Source organism: Sciurus carolinensis, chromosome X (assembly GCF_902686445.1).
Source record: "Sciurus carolinensis chromosome X, mSciCar1.2, whole genome shotgun sequence".
NCBI lineage: Eukaryota > Metazoa > Chordata > Mammalia > Rodentia > Sciuridae > Sciurus > Sciurus carolinensis.
This window is the reverse complement of record NC_062232.1, coordinates 130421427-130442091: the sequence shown is the minus strand read 5'-3', so window position 1 is coordinate 130442091 and position 20665 is coordinate 130421427. Positions and strand designations below refer to the sequence as shown.

At 46.1% G+C, this 20665-nt stretch overlaps 2 protein-coding genes and 1 non-coding gene across 7 annotated transcripts; 1 reads left to right on the top strand and 2 right to left on the bottom strand.

Annotated features, from left to right (window-relative positions):
• The first annotated feature begins 126 nt into the window (after window positions 1–126).
• Dnase1l1 (deoxyribonuclease 1 like 1) lies at window positions 127–8097 on the top strand. 4 transcript variants are annotated; one of them, XM_047536663.1, is made up of 8 exons: window positions 127–313; window positions 2132–2373; window positions 3221–3309; window positions 3389–3478; window positions 5275–5375; window positions 5495–5607; window positions 5688–5936; window positions 6020–8097. In XM_047536663.1, exons 2-8 carry the CDS (start codon window positions 2239–2241, stop codon window positions 6215–6217), a joined length of 975 nt encoding a protein of 324 aa, XP_047392619.1. In that variant the 5' UTR covers window positions 127–313; window positions 2132–2238; the 3' UTR covers window positions 6218–8097. The 4 variants fall into 4 exon arrangements, with proteins under 4 accessions (XP_047392619.1, XP_047392620.1, XP_047392618.1 ...); XM_047536664.1 differs by having other exon boundaries at window positions 2122–2373; XM_047536662.1 differs by having other exon boundaries at window positions 2110–2373.
• A 62-nt stretch (window positions 8098–8159) lies between these two features.
• Rpl10 (ribosomal protein L10) lies at window positions 8160–10952 on the bottom strand. 2 transcript variants are annotated; one of them, XM_047536667.1, is made up of 6 exons: window positions 10851–10951; window positions 9704–9762; window positions 9492–9599; window positions 9169–9307; window positions 8449–8611; window positions 8160–8377 (listed from the first exon to the last, which is right to left on the bottom strand). In XM_047536667.1, the coding sequence occupies exons 1-6, from the start codon at window positions 10871–10873 to the stop codon at window positions 8225–8227; spliced, it is 645 nt and encodes a 214-aa protein (XP_047392623.1). In that variant the 5' UTR covers window positions 10874–10951; the 3' UTR covers window positions 8160–8224. The 2 variants fall into 2 exon arrangements, with proteins under 2 accessions (XP_047392623.1, XP_047392624.1); XM_047536668.1 differs by lacking the exon at window positions 8160–8377 and having other exon boundaries at window positions 8492–8600; window positions 10851–10952.
• Window positions 8660–8794, bottom strand: LOC124972741 (small nucleolar RNA SNORA70). The gene has a single exon (XR_007106522.1). It is a non-coding gene; the product is annotated as a small nucleolar RNA SNORA70 (small nucleolar RNA).
• Window positions 10953–20665: the final 9713 nt, after the last annotated feature.

Below are 20665 nucleotides of genomic sequence, written 5' to 3'. Positions count from 1 at the left end.
TCTCAAGTCCCCCTGCGGGGTTGGTTTTTCGCCCCAACCCACTAGGCCCAGGGAGGGCGGGGTCTGGGCGGGACGGTAGGAGGACAGTTGTTAGTTCCCAGGCCAGTGCCCGCCCTCCGGCGGCGGGGCGGAGCTGGAGCGGGCTTGCTCATCTGGAGAGGTTGGGTGTCCCGCCCGGCCCTGCTGGGTGGGTCAGGAAGACAGTTTCCTCTTTTGCCTCTCCGGTCCCTACCCCGGCAGGTGCCGCGATCCCGTGGGGTGTCGCGATCCGCTTAAGGCTGAGGCAGGCGTGGAGACAAGCAGGCATGAGCAGGTATGAGAGTCCCGCGGGAGGAGGGAAAGAGGATAAAAGTTGTTCCCTGCCTAGGGAGGGGTTGAGAGAGGATGGTAATCTCGGGGCTGGAACTGAGGCTAGTGTTACAAGCCTAGGCTGGGCTTTGAGCTGAGGCCAAGAGCAGTCGCTCTCTCTGGTCCTTGTTGCCCATAGCCATGGTAGGAGCTCCTGGCTCCAGAGCCTCCAAACATGCCAGTGCCAGCCCAGGGCTGCCCAAATGCCCCGCATATATCCCAGAATAGTAACCAAGGGAGGAGACCATGAGTGACAGAGCAGGTGGTAAAAGAGAAACAGGCATCAAGGCCTGTTTGATGGGAGATACTGTGGCAGAGACACGGAGGGGAGCAGAACAGGGAAGAGAGAGCAAGAAAGACAGGCAGGTAGAACCTAAGAGGGGCAGAAAATGAGCTAGAGGGGAAGGTGAGCGTGTGACTGAGCAAAGTAGGCGGACAGAAGCAAGGGTCATGATGACTGCCAAAGGGAGCAACATGGATAGAGTAGAGTGACAAACTGAGCCCAAAAGACAGGGCAAGGTTGAGATGAGTGCGAGACAAAGATGAGATGCTCAGAAAGAGAGGGGCTTCAGCAGGCAAGCTGAACTTTAATAAAGGCTTGCCAGGGGTGGCAGGGTTTTAGGAAGAGGCCCCATCATACATTGCAGTAGAGAAGATGTGGCCATGTCTGTGAACATTTTAAAAGCATTTGCCCTTGAACCCAGCAATTTCACTGCAGGGATTTTATCTTAAAGATAACATCTCACAATAGGCAGAGTGGTGTACCTCTGTAATCTCAGCTTCTCAAGAACAATGGCAAGTTCAAGGCCAGCCTGGGCCATTTAGTGAGAACCTGCCTCAAAATTAAAAAAATAAACGAACAGGACTAGGGGTATAGTTCAGTGATAGAGGGCCCTTGGGTTCAATCCCTAGTATCATAATACAACAAAAGGGCAACATCTCACAAGTAGGAAGAAAGAGGCATGAAAGGGTTCTTAGCTGCTAATGCAGGGGGAAAGCTGGACATTCCTCAATTGGGGAATAACAGCATCTCCCCTGGTCAGGGAACATGGAGGAAAAATGCTGTGCAGCAGTCTAAAAGAATGAAGTCAAATTCTTGTGCCCTGCTAGTAGGAATGTAAAATGGCACAGCAGCTATGGAAAACAGAATGTGGTTCCTCAAAAAATTAAATATAGAACTACCATATGATCCAGCAATTCCACTTCTGGGTACACACCATGAAATCATTAAAAGCAGGAAATGAAGCTATTTGTACAGCAGCATTATTCATAGTGGCCAAACAGTGTCCACTGATGGGTAAGTAGATAAATAAAATGTACCTATACTAACAATGGAATATTATTCAGCCTTAAAAAGGAAGGAAATTTTGACGAATTCTATATAACATGAGTGAAACATGAGGCCATGATACTCGGAAATAACCACCAAAGGACAAATCCTGTTTTTCCACTTCTGTAGTCAAATGCATAGAGACAAGACAGTAGAATGGTGGGTGTCAGCAGTGATGGATAAAGGTAGGAAGTTGTGCTTTGTGGGGTTTTGTTTTCATTTCTTCAGAGACAGGGTCTTACTATGTTGCCCTGGCTGGCCCAGAACTCCTGGGCTCAAACAGGAGTTAATGGTCATACATTTCACATTGGGATGATGAAGACAGTGGTAACAGTTGCACAACTGTGTGAACAGTGCTCAACGATACTGGACTGTATACTTAAATGGTTAAGATGTTAAATTTTATGCTACATGTATCTTATATGGTCAAGCCATATGTGAAGACATTGGCAGGTGTCCCCAGGGAGAGAGACAGAAAACCTGCAAGGTGAGCACTGCTTAACCAAATCCAGCTGGGCAGTTTCGATTCTTCTGGAGAGACGCCTTTGCTGCATGCAGTCATGCACAGTCTAGCTGCATTCCTGCTTATCCTCCTGGCTGGTGGTACTGAGACCTTTCGCATCTGTGCCTTCAACACCCAGCGGCTGACACTGGTCAAGGTGGTCACGGAGCAAGTGAAGGACACCTTAGTTCGGGTAAGTTCATTGCTGCAGGAAACAGTGTCCCATAAGTACCATGACCCCAAACCCCCAGCCCTGACTGACCAGATGCATGTTCCAGAGAAGAAGTGCCAGGCATGGTGGTGTATGCCTATAATTCCAGCAACTGGGGAGACTGAGGCAGAAGATCACAAGTTCAAAGACAGCCTCATCAACTTAGTATATCAGCAACTAGTATGACCCTGTCTTAAAATAAAAAATAAGGCCAGGTGGGTTGGTGCACTCCTGTAATGCCAACAGCTGAGGAAGCTGAGATAGGAGGATCACAAGTTCAAAGCCAGCCTCAGCAATTTAGCAAGACCTTAAGCAACTTAATGAGACCCTGTCTCACTATTTAAAAAATAAAATAAAAAAAGGGCTGGGAAGTGGCTCAGTGGTTAAGTGCCCCTGGGTTCGATCCTGGGAGGGAGGGAGGGAGGGAGGGAAAGAAGGAAGGAAGGAAGGGAGGAGGGAGGAGACGGGCTGGGGATGTAGCTCAGTGGTACAGCGCCCCTGGGTTTAATCCCAAGAATGAATGCATGAATAAATGAATGAATGAATGAATAAATGCCAGAGAACAGGGGACATCTAGAGATGTAAATGCCCAGATGCAGACAATGTTCCTTATCTATCGTTAGCCTCAGTCTCCTCCTCTGTAAAATGGATAAGATATGAGCATAAAATGCCAATATATTCCCAGGTCCTTTCTAGTCCCATTGCTCTCTGTGGGCTGCAGCCAATGAGCCATGAAACTCTTGGCCACACCATTGCCAGTTCCCCAGATATACCTCCCCTCCTGGGGTGGCTGGCTTTGAGTAGGGCTGGTATCCTTGGTATCTTCCAGATTGTGGCTCGCTGTGACATCATGGTGCTGCAGGAGGTGGTGGATTCTTCTAATAAGACTATTTCCTTCCTGCTTCAAGAACTCAAGCGGTAAGGAGGACTCAGTGGGCCTAATCCAGGAATCTCTCAGAACCTCAGGGACCCTGACCCTAGGTTCCCCGTTTCCCAGCAGGTTTGATGGCTCCAGACGCTATAGCTCCCTGGACAGCTCCAGGCTGGGGCGAAGCACATACAAGGAGAAGTATGTGTACATCTACCGGTAAGAACAGGGGTTGATAAAGACAGGGTTTGCCTTTAGCCCTACCGTGAAATGGCTCTCCAAGAGCCACAAGACCTCCCTCGCCTTCTCACTTCTTTTTCTCAATGGTTTTATTCTGGGATCTTTGCTTCTTCCACCCCAGCCAGCATGTCCATATAGTAGGACGACTCCTTCTCCATGCACAAATGGAGGTTCCCTCTTTCTCCAGTGGAAGCTACTGGGGCTCAAGTCATGGTTGGTTCCCTCTCTGGGAGTGGCTAGGAGTGGCTGTGGTTTCTGGGAAGAGGATAAATGGGTGCTGATTGTGGGTCTTGGGTGGAACTTGATTTCTAGAAACAGCCTTGAGTTCCTGAGAGGACAGGATGGTGGCGAGAGCTCTTAGATGTCAGGATCGAGAGAGTAGGCAAGCCATGTGCTGTGGCACATGCTTGTAATTCCAGCGACTCAGGTATCTGAAGTAGGAGGATTATAAATTTGAGGCCAGCCTCAGCAACTTAGGCCCTCAGCAACTTAGCAAGACCCTGTCCCAAAATAAAAAATAAAAAGGTCTGGGGATCTGACTCAGTGGTAAAGTGCCCCTGGGTTTAATCCCCATTACCAAAAAAGAAAAGGAGAGTAGGCAAGGTGGACTGCCAGGGAAGGATCTGTTTTTCTATATAGGTGAAATTACATGATACCTTGGATTTGCTTCAAAATAATTCTACAGCTCCTCAGTGTCTACCTACCTGAGAAATGAAAACATGTCCCCACATGAATGCTTATTATTCATAATAGCTCAAGTGGCTGAGCATGGGGGTGCACACCTGTAATCCCAGGAACTCCCTGTCTGTAAATAAAATTAAACAGGGCTAGGGTATGGCTCAGTGGTTAAGTACTCCTGGGTTCAATCCCTGATACCAAAAAAAAAAAAAAAAAAATATATATATATATATATATATATATATATATATATATATATACACACACACACTCTCAAAGTGAAAATGTTCATGAACTGGAGAATGGTGGACAAATGTTGGTATGCCAATACAGTGGAATATTATTCAGTAATAAAAAGGAATGAATTACTGACACATGCTACAATGTGAATAAACCTTGAAATCATTGTTACAAGAAAGAAGCCAGGATCACACACTACTTGATCCCACTTATGTGAAATGTACAGAATAAGCAAATCTACAAGACAGAAAATAAGTAAATGGATGCTAGGGACTGGGGAAGTAGGAGTGAAGAGTAACAGCTACTGGGTACAGAATAAATTTTCTTTGCCAGAAGATGAGAACGTTCTGAAATTGATTATGGTGGTAGTTGCACAATCTTATCAATGTACTAAAAACCATGGAATTGTACATTTAAAACAGGTGAATTTTATGGCATGTGAATTATATATTTTTTAAATTATATCTTAATTTTTAAAAAGTTTAGCTGGGCATGGTGACACATGCCTGTAGTCTTGGTGACATGGGAAGCTGAGGTGGGAAGATCACTTGAGCTCAGGAGCTCTAGCCCAGCCTAGACAACACAGTGGGACCCTGTCTCAAAAATAAATAAGTAAATAACTAAACCAGTTCTAATGGGCCAGGGAAGCTGAGTGGTAGATGCCTAGCAGGTCCAAGGTTCTGGATTTGAGTACCAAACAAATAAAATGGAATGTTCCTGAAAAAAAGGCTGCACATACACAAACCAGGTATAGCCAGGAAAGTGCAGGTTTGTCTTCCTGAGAGCCATGCTGTTGGCCTATGCAAACCAAAATCAATAACTTCTGGTGACTGCTTCCTCTCCTTTGGTTCTCCCAGGTCCGACAAGACACAGGTCCTGAATTCCTACCAGTATGAAGATGAGGATGACCTATTTGCCCGGGAGCCCTTTGTGGCCCAATTCACTTTGCCTAGCAAAAGTAGGAGGGCAAGAATGGTGGGGAGAGTGGATGGCTCCCCTGGGGGCTTGGTAACCTGGAGGAAACTGGGGGAGAAGGGCTAGGGGTGGAGGTCAGCCCTGGCTTCCTGGGTCTTACAGTCCTTCCCAGCCTGGTGCTGGTCCCGCTGCACACGACTCCTAAGGATGTAGAAAAGGAGCTGAATGCCCTATACGATGTGTTTCTGGATGTCTCCCAGCGCTGGGAAAGCAAGGTAGGGCTGGGCAGCTTGAATGGGAGGGAAGGGGATGGGACAGCCAATCAGCCAGGCCAGAGCACTTCTCTCACCTTTAGGAGGTGATCCTACTTGGAGACTTCAATGCTGACTGTGCATCACTGCCCAAAAAACGCCTAAGCCAGCTGCTACTGCGGACTAAAGCAGGCTTCCACTGGGTGATTCCTGATGGGGAGGACACCACAGTGAGGGCCAGTACCCACTGCACCTACGACCGCATTGTGATGCACGGGGAGGGCTGCCAGAGCCTGCTGCAGGCTGCAGCCGCCTTCAACTTCCCCAAGAGCTTCCAGCTTACTGAGGAAGAGGTAGAGAAGTGGGGCTGGTGTAAGAACAGGGTCAGGGGGTCAGTGTGAAACCCCTTAACTCCAACCCCACTCCCCCTCCTCAGGCCCTCAGCATCAGTGACCACTACCCTGTGGAGGTGGAGCTCAATCAGACTGCTCACAGCGTCCAGCCCCTCAGCCTGCCCACTCTGCTGCTGCTGTCACTGCTGTTGTTACTCGTGCCCTCAGCTGGGCCCGGTAGCCTGAATCCCCTAGAGCTGGCTGCCCATGGATGTGAGGTCCACACCGCCTTTAGGACTTAAATCTTGGTCTCACCCATTCAGTCCGTTCTTCCCTGGTGCTAAAGTGACTCCTTTTATTTGGTTTGGATTTTCTTCTTGGTATTAGAAGCAGCAGCCAGGCGCCTGAGGCTGGACCTGTGCTGCTTGCTCCCTTTCAGGAAGTGTCAGGAGTGGAAACAAAGCAGGTTCCAGGGCTGGGGGGATGAGCTCAGGTGGCATCTCTGCCAAACCTTGCAGGGCTCAGAAGGGGGCCTCCTCACACATTGTATGTCTATTATATGACAAAAAAGAAACTTACAAAGGATAAAAAGCCAGATTGGAGAGGTATTACAAGTGGGTAGCAGATATGCCTTATTGTATACAGGTTTCATGAGTCAACAGGAAACCATTAATAACCCAGTAGATACATGGATGGATTTTTAAAAAGATGGGATATAAGGTGTTATGCCACCACCACCAAAAAATAGTAATTAGCCAACAGCAGGAAAACAAATAAGCTCATTGCAATCCTGTAATTCACAAAAAGCCCCAGTGTCTGGTCAGTATCAGGGAACAGTATCAGGGCCATTTATATGTAAACCACAATCATGTGGTTTAGAGCAATCTCCCCAAAGTAAAAAATAAAGGTAATTTATTGGAAAAGTGTTGTAAAATGGCTCTAAGTGAAAATTACAAAAGCAGAAAGACGCCAGGCATAGTGGCGCACACCTGTAATCATAGTGGCCCAGCAGTTTGGGGAGGCTGAAGCTTGCAAGAGATTGTGAATTCAAAGCCAGCCTCAATTACTTCTTAGCAAGACTGTCTTTAAAATATAAATAGGGCTGGGGAGGTGTCTCAGTGGTTATAGTGGCCCTGGGTTCAATCCCCAGCACCAAAAGTGGATAACGCCTCTCAGGGTGCAGACTGGAGCCTGGGGGAGCTAGGTGCCTCAAGGTAGCTGCTGGAAGCAGGACACTTCCAACATGGGACCTGTGGACTTGAGAGGGGCCTTGTGGCCACTGGGCCCCAGCTCTGGAAACATCCCTTTAGACTTATTTCCAAGGACAAGACTCTGAATAACCAGGAGCAGCTCCCCCTAAACTATTCCTCAGAACACTGAAGGTCTCATAACTGGGAGTCCTAGCCAGAGAACCAGGTTTCTCAGGCCAAGGGATACTACGTGCTTTCTGTCCAAAGGTTTTTTTGTTGTTTTTTTGCCCATGAGTGGGTAGGAACCTACAGGCGAGTGTAGACTGGCTTGAATAAGGGGCAGGGAATTTGGGTAAGCAGCCTAGGACAGTAAACCAAGACCCTTGTACTGGAAAACTGCCATCAGAACTAGAATCACACTCAAACGACTCCAACACCTAGTTAAATGAGATGGATGGAGCATGCCCACTTTTGACAGTGGGCCCCACTGTGTCCCTGACTGGCTTCAAATGATCCTGCCTTGGAGAATCACAAAGCCAGCCTCAGCAACTTAACTAGGTACTGAGCAACTCAAAGACCCTATCTAAATATTTTAAAAAAGGGCTGGGGATGTGGCTCAGTGGTTAAGCACTCCTGGCTTCAATCCCTGGTACCAAAATAATTGATACTGAATATATACAACACCCACTTTAATTCCTTTCTGCACATTTCCTGTCATGGTGCTAGTGATACTTGAGATTCTTCTGTACAAGTTAGCTACAGGTCATAATTTTTTCTCAATATTGATGGGGTAGTGGATGTACAAATAATGGCCTAGGCCTAAGCAACTGCTTCCCTTCCATTACCACCCTCTCTCCAATTTTAATGCTGTTCTACATACTCCCTGGGATCTGAGATTCCAAACAGGCAATTGATGAAAAGCTAACAGTATCAGTACTGTTCTATGCTGCTAGTACAGTTATGGCTTCGTGGCTCTTAGTTTTAAAAATAAAACAGCAATCCCAGGGTTCCCAGATGCTCCACCTCTCCAAGAATCCAGAAATAAACACATAAATGGATACAATACAGGATTTATTGGGTGTGTGTGAGATTAAGAAGGGGACAGCACAGTGGACACCCTCATGAATGCAGGGCCCGCCACTTGTCCAGGGGACCACGATTGGGGATGTATTTGACCCCACAGCCGTCAGGAATGAGCCGCTTCTCAGCCACCATGTCTTCAAACTCATCAGCATTAAACTTGGTAAAGCCCCACTTCTTTGAAATGTGGATCTAGAGATGAAAAAGTGAGTCAGGAGGACTGGGGAAAGGAAAAGTAGAAGGGGGCTGCACCACTACTTTACCTTCTGGCGGCCGGGGAACTTGAACTTGGCCCTGCGGAGGGCCTCAATCACATGTTCCTTGTTCTGCAGCTTGGTGCGGATGGACATGATGACTTGGCCAATGTGAACCCTGGCCACTGTGCCCTGGGGTTTCCCAAAGGCACCCCGCATACCTGTCTGGAGCCTAGATGATGGACATCAGGAGATCAGAAATATGAACATCTACTGAAAGTGGTGTCTCCAAGGTCCCTTAGGGCAACCCATACAAGAAACAGGCTGCATACACTACCAAGGAGATTACTGTTTGCAGCCATTGCACACTGGGGCACCACAAGTAAACGAACCCAGTCGGCTTAATTAGCTGCAGAAGATGACTCAAAAAGCACTGCATGAGAGGCACTGAGGTGCTACCCACATTTGATAGCCCCCAAATACCTGTTTGCTGGCAGATGGTGGTCATCACAAAGAGGGGCTTTGCCCATCAGAAATATCTCTCTCCACCTGTGGCCCAGAAGGTACTAATACAGACCCCCCCTTTGCTTATACTGAGGGCAGTCACTTCTCCTCATCTATCTGCTTACAGGATGAGGGAATATATGCAAAAAGTCCACTGGCCAGCCCCTGTCCAAGTTATCATCATCACAGAAGTTCAGCATGTGGAGTCACCTTTATTCCCTGACATGAAAAACCAAACTCAGCAGAGGCCCAAGTTAAAGAAGGCTCAATCCCATCCCAACTCACCTGTCAGCCCCAGCACAGGACAACATCTTGTTGATACGGATGACATGGAAAGGGTGGAGCCGCACTCGGATATGAAAGCCATCTTTGCCACAACTTTTTACCATGTACTTGTTGGCACAAATACGGGCAGCCTCCAAGGCTAGGAGCAGGGGAAAAAAAGCAACAGGATTAAGACAGTATTGTGCAAAAGCACTTCCATAACCCTCTCCAGCTCTATGGGAACATCTGCAGCTGAATGAATGTTGAGCCCAATGCTTAATTCCAGTGCAGTACATTCTGGGTCAAACAGAGTACACAGTGACTAACAAAAAATCCTGCCTCACCTTCAGAGGATAGCTGCTCATATTCATCAGACACCATGTGGCCACAGAGTGGGAACTCATCCACTTTTGCCTTTTTCCGCCCAAGGTCAAAGATGCGTATTTTGGCATCTGTGGGGGAAAAAAACCTTTGGTAAGTGTTAGGGGAGGGAAGGCAGGGTGCCAGGGACTGCTGAGTCAGCATGACCAAACCAGTTTGTGAGCTTAATACTTACCAGGGACACCCCGGCAGAAACGAGACTTTGGGTACGGCTTGTTTTTACAATACCGGTAACTGCAGGAGGGGGGGAAAAAAAGGTTTGGTGTGCTGGGGGTCAAAAGTGAACCCAAAGTGCTATTTAAATGCTTGCTCAGTATCCCAAGTTTGAGGCCAGCCTCAACAACATAGCAAGTAACCACTAAATTCAAGCCCCACTGGGGACCATCCCCAGCACACGGGTGAGCTCCCTTAAGCCCAAGGCAGACCACTCTGGGCAACAGTGAGATCCTACGTGGGGTGGGAGAGTCAAAAAACTAAACCAAAGGTGGGGGGGAATCCCCACAGAGAAATGAAAATGTTTTATGCTGTGTCCACTGACATTAGAACAGGTGGCCACAACAGGTGACCAAGGCTAAAAAACAAAGCCTCAATGCCTTGTTTGCCCCTAATTTTAAACTCCTTTTAAAGTCAATATTTTATAACTCCAGATTCTAAAAGAATCATCTTTGAAGGTCCCGAATTTAGCTTAGTGGTAGATCGACTGCCTAGCACGTACAAGGCCTTGGGTTTGATTTCCAAGACCACACACACAAAAAAATCACCTTTGCTCTACAGCTCAACAAATTCACCACCTTAGAACTGTTGCAGGTACCCAAGAAAAGACTTCCGGGCACGTGACACGAATCCGCCTCTAAGCCACGTGAAAGGCGCGCTGCGCCCCCTGGAGGGCGTATGAGGCGGCTATGCCAGCTTTTTCTGAGCGGCCTTTGGTGTCCGACAAGACCTCACGGTCTAAAGCCCAGGAATACAAGAACTGAACACAAAAGACCCAAGGGGCGATTGAGACAATAAAGTGTTGCAAATTTGCAGGACAGAGGATTGGAAACAGGTGGACGTTGCTTTGAGCTCACTGGCACTCCTGGGTCGATCCGCCGCCCCAACAAAACCGGGACACCACTACAGAGTTAAGGATGAACTTTCGAAAAGGAACAAGTGGTATAAATGAATAAAAAGCAGTCAGAAAAGTGTTAAGGAAAACATGGTGAAGGAAAGCCGCACAGGTCTGCAAGTCAAGGAGGCTCCACCCAGTGGTTGTCTGCCGGGCAAAAGGCAATTATCCCTCCCTTTTTCCAACAGTGAAACTGCAAGGATTTGGAACTCACCACCGGGCGGGGCGGCGGCCCATGGCGACACCAGGATCTTCGGTGGCTGTAACAAAATAAGCAAAGTTGGAACAGAATATAAGCACAGGCCTCAAACCTCAGCAGAAAAAAAACGCAAGAGCTCCAAACAAGCCTACAGTCCATCATACTCACCGCGCCGAAGGAAAAGAGGCGCTCCCACGCTTGCGCATGCCTTATATAGGCGGCCGTTCTTCACGCTGAAAAACCACAGAGTCCCAACGAGGGCGGGTGGACGCTCTATCAGACGTTCAGGCCATAGATGCAGCGGCGCTCTGCGCCTGCGTGCATGTATGGCTCAGCACATGCGCAGAGTTGAGGGATGACTGAGCACCGGACTTGGGGGCGGCTTGCCGACGAATGGGATTTCGACACATCGGCCCGCGAGAAACCGGCTTCCGGCTGGCCATTTTGGGCGTACAACTCTTCACATAAGCTTTACTGTAACTATGATAAACATACATTCCAAGAATTGAAAGAAGTAAAGTATTCCTGATGAAGACTGTCGCGCGCCGCACATGTGTTCCCTTCCTTGCGGGTCTCACCCTAGGCTACAGTACCCGTCAGGGAAACACCATGATGGGGCCTCAGCTTGCGTTCTTTTGTCAACCGGGAGGGTGGAGCGAGAGACCCACCCCCTGAAACCACCTTTCCTATCCGCATAATCCACAGCAGGCCTTGCTGTGAGCCGTACTCCATGTCCTGGGTTCTCCATATACTCGGAGGTCTATACCCTCCTGCAGAAAAGAGGCCCTGGAGAAGCCAACACGGAGAACTGTGACCCTAGAGATCCCAAAAGCACTGTTGGGCCCGCCCCGCCCACTAACGCAGCAGAGAATACTTTGGGCTCCCCAGAGAGATATGGAGAGATATGGAGAAGGGAAAGGAGAGCCTTGGGTCATGCCCCACTCGAGGCCCAGCTCTCTGGCTCTGCCTCCAGTGAGCTTCACCCTTTCGGCTTGAACACACCTGTTCTGGATGACATGAAATTTTAGTAAATGGCTACAGGATCCTGGGGAAGGCTTAGAAAGATTTGTGGGGTTCACTTACAGCAATGGTGCACAGTCCTTCCCAGGGAACCTAGCCTCTTCCTTCATAGAATTCTGAGTTCCCTAATTTAGGAGTGCAAACTAGTTGAGAAACTGTGCCTCTACAAGAGCACCCCAAGTCAGGTGCTTGACTCCTGACTTTGGCTTCAGAATTAGAACACTTTGCCTAAGATTTATGAAGAACCCCGCCTTACCTGAGATAAGGCTCTGCCTCCCACCTCACTGCATGTTAGAATGACTCCAAAGTAGGTCAGACTCCAGCTCATTTAAAGTTGTATTCAAAAGATTTTTGTTGTAATCTCAAATAGGGGATATAATGTATAACACAGTCAAAATTCAGGATAGCTATCATGCAAACTGAATATATTTTTTACTCTTGCTAATTTCATTTTGTAAAACTGTTACCTGTTAACGTTTTGCAGAGGTTCTGCTTCCAGAACACACAACCTAGGTTAACTTGAGGTAATAAGCCATCACCTACAGGACAGATAGTATATAATGGTAACTTCCAGTACTAATACAGACCCAAGTTAAATAAAAGGGTAAATGACTGTAAGGTTATAGACATTTAAGTGAAAGCCCAGAATCACAGTCTTTGGGACAGGAATTCCCTGTGTTTCTCCTTTGATAACAAAGCAATAAACCTCCTTTACCCTTTTTCTCAAAACCATGTCCTCATTATTGGATTGGCATCGGGGACAAGGACTGAGGTTTCAGCAAAAATTTGGTGGCCCAGATGGGATCAAAGAGCAGTATTGGCTCCAACTTTCTTGGGCAGGTCTGGCACTTCTGAGCAACCCTCACTTTTATGCCGAGGATACAAGGTGGCTGGTGAGTTTGCTGAGAGCTGAACAATGGATAAATTGGGAGATGCTGTGAGTTTGCCCCAGACTGAACCAGAGGAGCTGTTCCTGATTTTTCTCACCTCATATTTCTCAATTTGAAATGGAAACCCTGGGATGGAGGGGCCCTGCAAGTGCAGTGTTCATTTTTGTTCCACTGAGGAGCCTAGCAGTGAGCCTGGAGACCAAGAGTGATTCAAAACACCCATTGGAGACTGGATTTGGCTTCATATTCTGGCTCTACCACTTTCAAGTTTGAGGGACAAGAGAGAATCATAACAAGAACAGAAATTTAAATCTCCAAAAAATCAAATGAACCAATTAATAAATGGGCAAGTGAGGGTGTCCTCATCATGGAATCATCATCTCCAATGGCTGTGTACTTTGACCTCAGGCATGATCAGTGCAAGAACAACTTTTTCCAAAAGACATGAGGATGGCTACACCATTGTGCAGATCTAGTTTTTTTTTTTGTTTTGTTTTTTTGTGGTGCTGGGGATTGAATGCAGGGCCTTGTGCATGCAAGGCAAGCTCTCTACCAACTGAGCTATATCCCCAGCCCAATCTAATTTCTTTATTCCTGCAGATATGGAACCCTTAAACTGATGCATTTGGGGCACAATTGCCTCTATGTTCTGAGATGGAGTTACTTATGTAAGTTCAAGTCTGAGATTCCGGGTAGACAGGCACTCAGGATTGGCCTGTTCCAACCCAGGTAGACAAACCCTGAGATCCAAGGGGAAGTTCAAGCCATTTCCTAGTGCTCAGTAGTCCATGAAATTCTGTTGCAATGTCTCCTTCAAAACCCTCAATCAATTTCATTAATTTCAGTTCTTATTTTAATTATTTCCTATCTTCTGCTTTTGGTGTCGATTTGTTTTTCTTCTTCTAGGGCTTTGAGATGTAGTTAAGTTATTTAATTGATGACTTTATATTCTTTTAAGAATTCACTCTCTGCAGTGAACTTTTATCTTAAACCACCTTCATAGTGTACCAGAGATTTTGATAAGTTGTGTCACTATTCTCATTTAACTCTAAATATTTTTATTTCATCCCTGATTTCTTCAGTCATCCATTGGCCATTCAATAGTGTATTATTTAGTCTCCAGCTTCTAATTTTTATTTTATCACTGATTTCTAATTTCCTTCCATTATGATGTAATAAAATGTAAGATATCATCTCTATTTTTTCTTTTTTGTATTTGCCAAGAGTTGCTTTCTGGCCAGGGATATGGTCTATTTTTGAGAGAAATCATGTGCCACTGAGAAGAGAGTGTATTCAGTTATTGATGAATGAAATATTCTGTATATGTCTGTTAAGTCAAAATGATTAATTGTATTTTTTAGTTCTGTAGCTTCTTTATTTAGTTTTTTGTTTTGGTAGATCTATGGGGTGGTGAGAGGCATGTTAAAGTCTCCCAGTATTACTGTGTTGTGGTCCATTTGAGTCTTGAAACTATGAAAGACTTTTTTGATGTTTGTAGGTGCTCCATTGTTTGGGACATAAATATTTAAGTTTGTAAAAAATAAAGTGAAAGCCCAGTACTCTTACTTTAAGACTGGTAGACTGGTAAAACTGCCTTGCTGGATGTTTAAGATCAAGATTAACACAAAAGGGCCAAGAAAACCAGTATTTTGCTCTTGTCCTCTGAGTCGGTTTGAACCCGGGGAATGGGAGAACTTCTCTAAGGAACTTTGCAACTCTGGGTCACATGACCTCCCTATCAGGGAGATTAATGAGACCACCTGAAACGTTCTGAGGACGGAAAGCCAATCAGTGCACCCGCTGCAAAGAGGAGGGTTGTTGGAAAAGGGAGACATCCCTAATGCTTCCAAGGGAAGTCACCTCATCAAGGAGACCCTACCTAGCGAATGGCAGGCACTAAAGGAGCTAAGAAGCTGCTCTCAAGTTCCCCAAGAGTGACCCCTGTAGGAACTCAGCTGACTTTTAACAGCAGATAGGAACAAGGTCAATTTGACCAGCTTGGTCTTGAACATCTAGCAAAAAAAGTTATAACCAAAATACAGCCATAACTGGGTTTAAAAGGAAAGACAATAGTTCCTTTATTGGAATTTAAGACCTATGTTGTGGGCTGGGGAGATAGCTCAGCTGGTAGAGTGCTTGCCGCCCAAGCACAAGGCCCTAAATTAGATCCCCAGTACCGCAAAAAAAAAAAAAAAGACCTACGTTGTGTCAGTCCCAGATCCCTGATGCCCCCAAATTCTGAGACTTTTTTATTTAGGAGACTCATATTTATCTCTGCCTACCAAAATTACTACTCAAACTGACACTTTGCCCCACAACCAAAGCCTACCCAAACCAGTAACAGCTCAGACTAGAAGTAGGAGCCCCCCACCCTCCAAATTAATCCCTTACTCATAGGGCTAAAAACATACACCAGGATTAGCACAGGAGTAGCAGGGTTAGGAACCTCTATTCATTATAAAAATAGCACAGGTTATTGCAGATGTCCAATGGGTCACTGATTTGGTACTGACTTTAGAAACTCAAATGGGCTCCCTGACATCTACCAATCAGGGAAGAACGTTGTTTCTATGTAAACCAATCAAGAGTGATGAGAGACCAGGTTAAACGGTTCTAGGACCACCTGGAATATGGAAAGTAAGTCTGACTCAGGAGGTTTTTCAGATCTCAAATAGTGATTTTCAATACAATAAGTTTAAAATGTTACCCATCTTAAAAAAAAAATGTTACCCATCTTAACATTTCCTTTCCTAAGGAGTCCTATCATCCTATCTCACAGCAGGTGTATTAAGCCCCTATGTCTTATTGTCTGGACTTATTCAAGTGCATCATGATGCCTCACAAAATGTGTTAAATGTGAAAACTGTATGTTACAACAATGTGTCAATCAGAGCATATGCTAAAGTTCAGGACAAATTGTTATGATTCACAAAAGGCCAGTAGCCACCTGGCTCCCTGTAAAAGTGCTACATGTTTTATCTGAGTGCTAACAGCTGACATTGTTATTATGGCTGAGATGATCACCTCTGCATCTACTGCGGTGGTGGCATTGCACCAGCAGGCACCACAAATCATTTCCTTCAACAACTTCGAAAATTTTACTGAGACCTGGCAAACTTGAGTACATATTGATCAGGGACTTGATCCTTTTCATAATGCCTCTTAGGTGTGTTAAAATGACAATCTCAGGTTCTGGCCATGGCCCACGCAAGAGTGCCTACTATTAATAATGAAGAAGTTTGAGGCAGTTTAGCTGAAGAAATTTCTTCTCTGAACCTTTTTAAATACTTATCTACTTATGTAGCTGGATTACTAGTTATAACTGCACTGTTTATTTTATTTCTGTTCTTATTTTGCATAATTCGTCAAGCAGGATGGAGATGGTTAAAACATCAGGAAATTATGGTTCCAAAGTTAATCTTGCTTGCTGTGCTTCAAAGGACCCAGACTCCTGAAAACATGGAGAGTGCACCCTAAATTTAAATGGGGCACAATGGCCTTGATAAGAAAAATAGGGTCCCAACTATTTTACCTGATATGTTCTTGAGGTGTATGATTCCTGGCATTTTAGAAAACATGTCCTGTTTTGCCACTGGAAAATTGTTTTCTTAGCGCTAGCAAATTAATTAATGCTTACCTTTCTTATAATAACCCTTCTTCTCCCTATTCTTAATTTTGTGCAGAAGCAGTTTCTTAATGAGGTAACTGGCCCATCTCGAACTGCCACCCAGAACACACCTCTCCCACAGTCACAGCCTGACTTGCTGAGGACTCGACCTACGATGACCTCAAGATCCCCTCCCCCACACCTCTCCCCACCAGGGTCTCTATGCTTGGTTCCAGAACTCTGAAAGAGGGGGTCCTCCCCACCGTGCTTCGCCTTGTCTCAGTTCAAAGCAACCAGATCTGACATGGTGCCCCAATTCTTTCTCCCCTTTCAGAGTCTAGAATGAAGGTTTATGGAAAACAATATTCCTGCAACATAACCCCCAAAGAAAAATGGAGAGAGGTGCGACTCAGAAGGAGAGAGGGGAAACTAGCCAAGGAACAATAGGCCCTGGGGGAAAGGGGTGGATACTGACTGCTGGGCCCTAAACCATGACCATCCCCCATAGCTAATGAGTCCTAAACGGAAGCACAGCAAATACCAATGGGCAAGATTTGAGTACTCATCCCTGGGATGTGGACTCCTATCTCCTCAGACAATGCTAAAGTTTGAACCTTTTTATAACTACCTTCCTAAATTAAAGTTTTAACCTGTTCAACTAGCCCCTGACTGTTAAAACTGCATGTACACAGCTCCCAATGATTACATCATTGTACCCTATAAAACCAAAATCTCCTCTGTAACTGACGGCCATTTTCCCCATCTGGAAAATTGGCTCCATTGGCACCTGAGTCCATGAAGGAATAAAGGCTTCTCTGAATCCAGTGAGGTGTGCTTCCCATCCCTTTGTGCTTACACTGGTTATATACATGAAACAATACTGTAATAGGCTACCCTTCGTTTTGTGCCTAGACAGGCTGTGATCAATCAGTCATTGCCAAAGACTGTGGGCCAAGGCATTCCTGATGTCTTCTGTGTCTCTGCTGATCTTTACAGTAGACATGGCCACTATATCTTGAAGAGCTTAGAATTGCCACATTGTTTCTCCTATGTAAGATTCCATCATCCCCAAGGGAGTCAGGGAGTCCACCTCAGTGCCTCCATGAGTACTATCATACAAGGACTATAGAGGAGAGCACCATGGATCTTTTGAAAAATACAGGTACTCCCCCACAAATGCCTTTCTCAGTGCATCAAAGAGGATAACATCTTCTGGACCTTCTAATGAAACACTGTGAGGGGGGCTGGGGCTGGGGCTCAGTGGTAGAGCACTTGCCTAGCATGTGTGAGGCCCTGGGTTCCATCCTCAGCACCACATAAAAATAAATAAATAAAATAAAGGTATTGTGTCCATCTACAACTAAAAAAAAAAAAAAAGAAACAGTGTGAGGGGTGGTGGAATATAGGTCAGATTTGAACATATTCAAATTTTTTTTTCCTATGGATTTGGATTTCCTACTCAACCTCATATTAGGTCACCAAAACCCATAATCCCCAGACCATCAGTAGGTTTAACTTTTTTGTTTGTTTGTTTGGTTTTGTTTGGTACTGAGGATTCAACTCAGGGGCACTTAACCACTAAGCCACAGTCCCAGCCCTATTTGGTATTTTACTTAGAGACAGGGTCTCACTGAGTTGCTTTGTGCCTTGCTTTTGCTGAGTCTGGCTTTGACCTCTCCCACATCCTGCCTCAACTGCCCAAGCTGCTAGAATAACAAGTGTGCACCACCGCCCCAGGCTTGACTTTAAGTTTTAAACTAAGCAAGAGAGCTATTACATCTAAAACTTATTTGTACTAAAACAATCAATCTGGGATTTCTAACCAGTGTACCCACCAGTGAATCAGACTTCTCAAGAGTCTGATTCACACCCCTTAGCCAAAAATCCTTAGTATCCACTTACAAACATGTTCCCTAGGAGTGTGTTGGCACATATAGTCAATCCCTGGAAATTTTCATTGATGTGACAAATATATCCTCCTCAATCAGACCCTCAGTGCTCTGGGAGTGTAGTGAAATCAGATGTCAGTTATGGGTATAAAGGCAAAATGAGATAGTTGTGGAAGGTATCAAAACTAAGAAGTGTGCCTGAGCAAGGTTTCTGCCCAGGAAAAGCTATCACAGACCATTCCAAGAAATGAACACCAGTCCACCAACTCAGGAAGTCAAGACACATCGACTGGCAAGGGTCTGGGAACTTCCTGAACCTCACCTTCAAATGAGGCCAACCACAAGTCACAGTTCCAGGCTTTGAGGTACAATTTGTCCCCAACCACTGCCCACGTTTTCAGAGGAGAAAGGTGACAAGGCTGGAAAGTCAACACGTTGGCATTCTGTAAACCACACACTTAACTTTGGGTTTGATGGTTGGGATTGTCAGTCCTGCAGGAACAAGGAGGAACAGGGTTTTGAGGGCTGTGCAGAGAGCCTCTTAACTGTAACTTGAGCTGAGATTCAAGGAACCCAAGCTGGGGGCGGTGGCACATGCTCGTAATCCCAGCAACAGGGGAGGGTGAGGCAAGAGGCTCACAAAGTTCAAGGACAGCCTCAACAATTTAGCAGCAAAATAAGGAAAATAAAAAAGGGCTGGGGAGGTAGCTCAGTGGTAAAGCGCCCCTGGGTTCAATCCGCAGTGCCAAAAAAAAAGGAGGAACCCCAGCTCATCCTCTCTTGACGACACACAGTCTAGTACACATAGAGGAATCATCCCACACCACAGTCCTCATAGCCATCGTGACCACCATGAGAGGAGCAGCAGGGACTCGAGGTCCCCAGGCACTAGTGTCAGGTGGCACATCATCCCAATCAACCAAAGACTTGTGCCTCACTTCCCCTAGGAAAATGAACACCCAGCCCTGCGCTCCAGCCCAAAGGCACAACCACACCCATCCCCCAACTCCAGGATTGTAGGCCTGTCTTCTGGGGACATTGCCAGGACCAATTCTGCACCATCAGGCGCCAGTCGGACAAAAACAATGACAACGACAAAAACCATCCAACTACCTCAAGAGAGAGGGTTTAGAATAAGGGTCACTTGCTCAAGGATTGGAGGGCAGGAAGTGCAAGCAGGGGCACAGAAGTAACACAGTTGACAAAGGAAGGAGCCACTGCCTCTAGAGTGAAGGGGAAAGAAGGACTTTGGGGTGGTTGTGAGCCGAGGAGCCAGAACAAGGCATTGAAGACCCAGGGCTCAGATCTGTGAGCAGAAGCTGCAGCAATTTTTCAGGGAAGAACGTCATCAGCTAGGAGGGAGGACAGGGCGGGAAAACATTTCCGTGGCGTCATCTTCCAGTTCACTCATTCTCTCTTCAGTAGCATTTTTTCCATCCATCACTTGGGATTTTTATTTCAATCAGTATGGTTGCTTTGGTTTGTTGGGTTTTCTTCCTTTATGTTTCAGTTTCTAAAAGTTCTGCTGGGTGTAATGGCACATGCCTGTAATCCCAGAGAGCTGGGGGGCCGAGGCAGGAGGAAGCAGGTTCAAGGACAGCCTCAGCATCTTAGTGAGGCCTTGTCTCAGAATAAAAACAAATAAAAATAAATAAACAAAGGAGTGGGGGATGTGGCCCAGTTAGTGTCCCTGGGCGCAATCCTGAATAACAAAAAAAAATTTTTCCCTAACAGTTTTGTTTGCATCTTTTTCAAATCTGTCTGGACTTTCAAAGTTTTTCTTCCCTTTTTGATTCCGTCCTTTAAGCCCTTATTTTGTTGTGCCTCAGAAACTTTTTTAAAAAAATCTTTTCTAGATGTTGATAGACCTTTATTTTATTCATTTATTTTTTAGTATGTGGTGCTGAGGATGGAACCCAGTGCCTCACTTGTGCTAGGCAAGCGCCCTGCCACTGAGCCACAACCCCAGCCCATCAGAAACTTTCGAAGATCTGAGGAGTCACAGGAGGTTTACATCACAAAATAGAGATGACATGCAAACATCTATGAGAACTGTTCTCTGATCTCCTGGGACTTCAAAGGCAACGCCAATCTGTTTGCAAAGTTCCTCCTGATGAAGGAGGCTGGGACAAGGCCAGTTGTCTTTCTGCCCTGCTCCCATTCTTGACTCCTTCCCAAGCGCAAATGGAGTCTCCGGGAGGCAAGAGAGCACAGCCAGGGAAAGGGGTCAGGCCCTGGAGGCCGCTTCCTTGATGCACACCCTGCTTCTGCCACTTCCCTGGTCGGGATTCAAGAGGAGCTACTTAACCCCTCTGTGTAGCGCTTCCCTCACATCTTCATGGGCAAAAGGGGGTAATGTTGGCACCAGCCTCCGGAGGTCACTGGGGAAGGAATGGCTGGGTCCTGGTGAAGTGCTTGGAACAG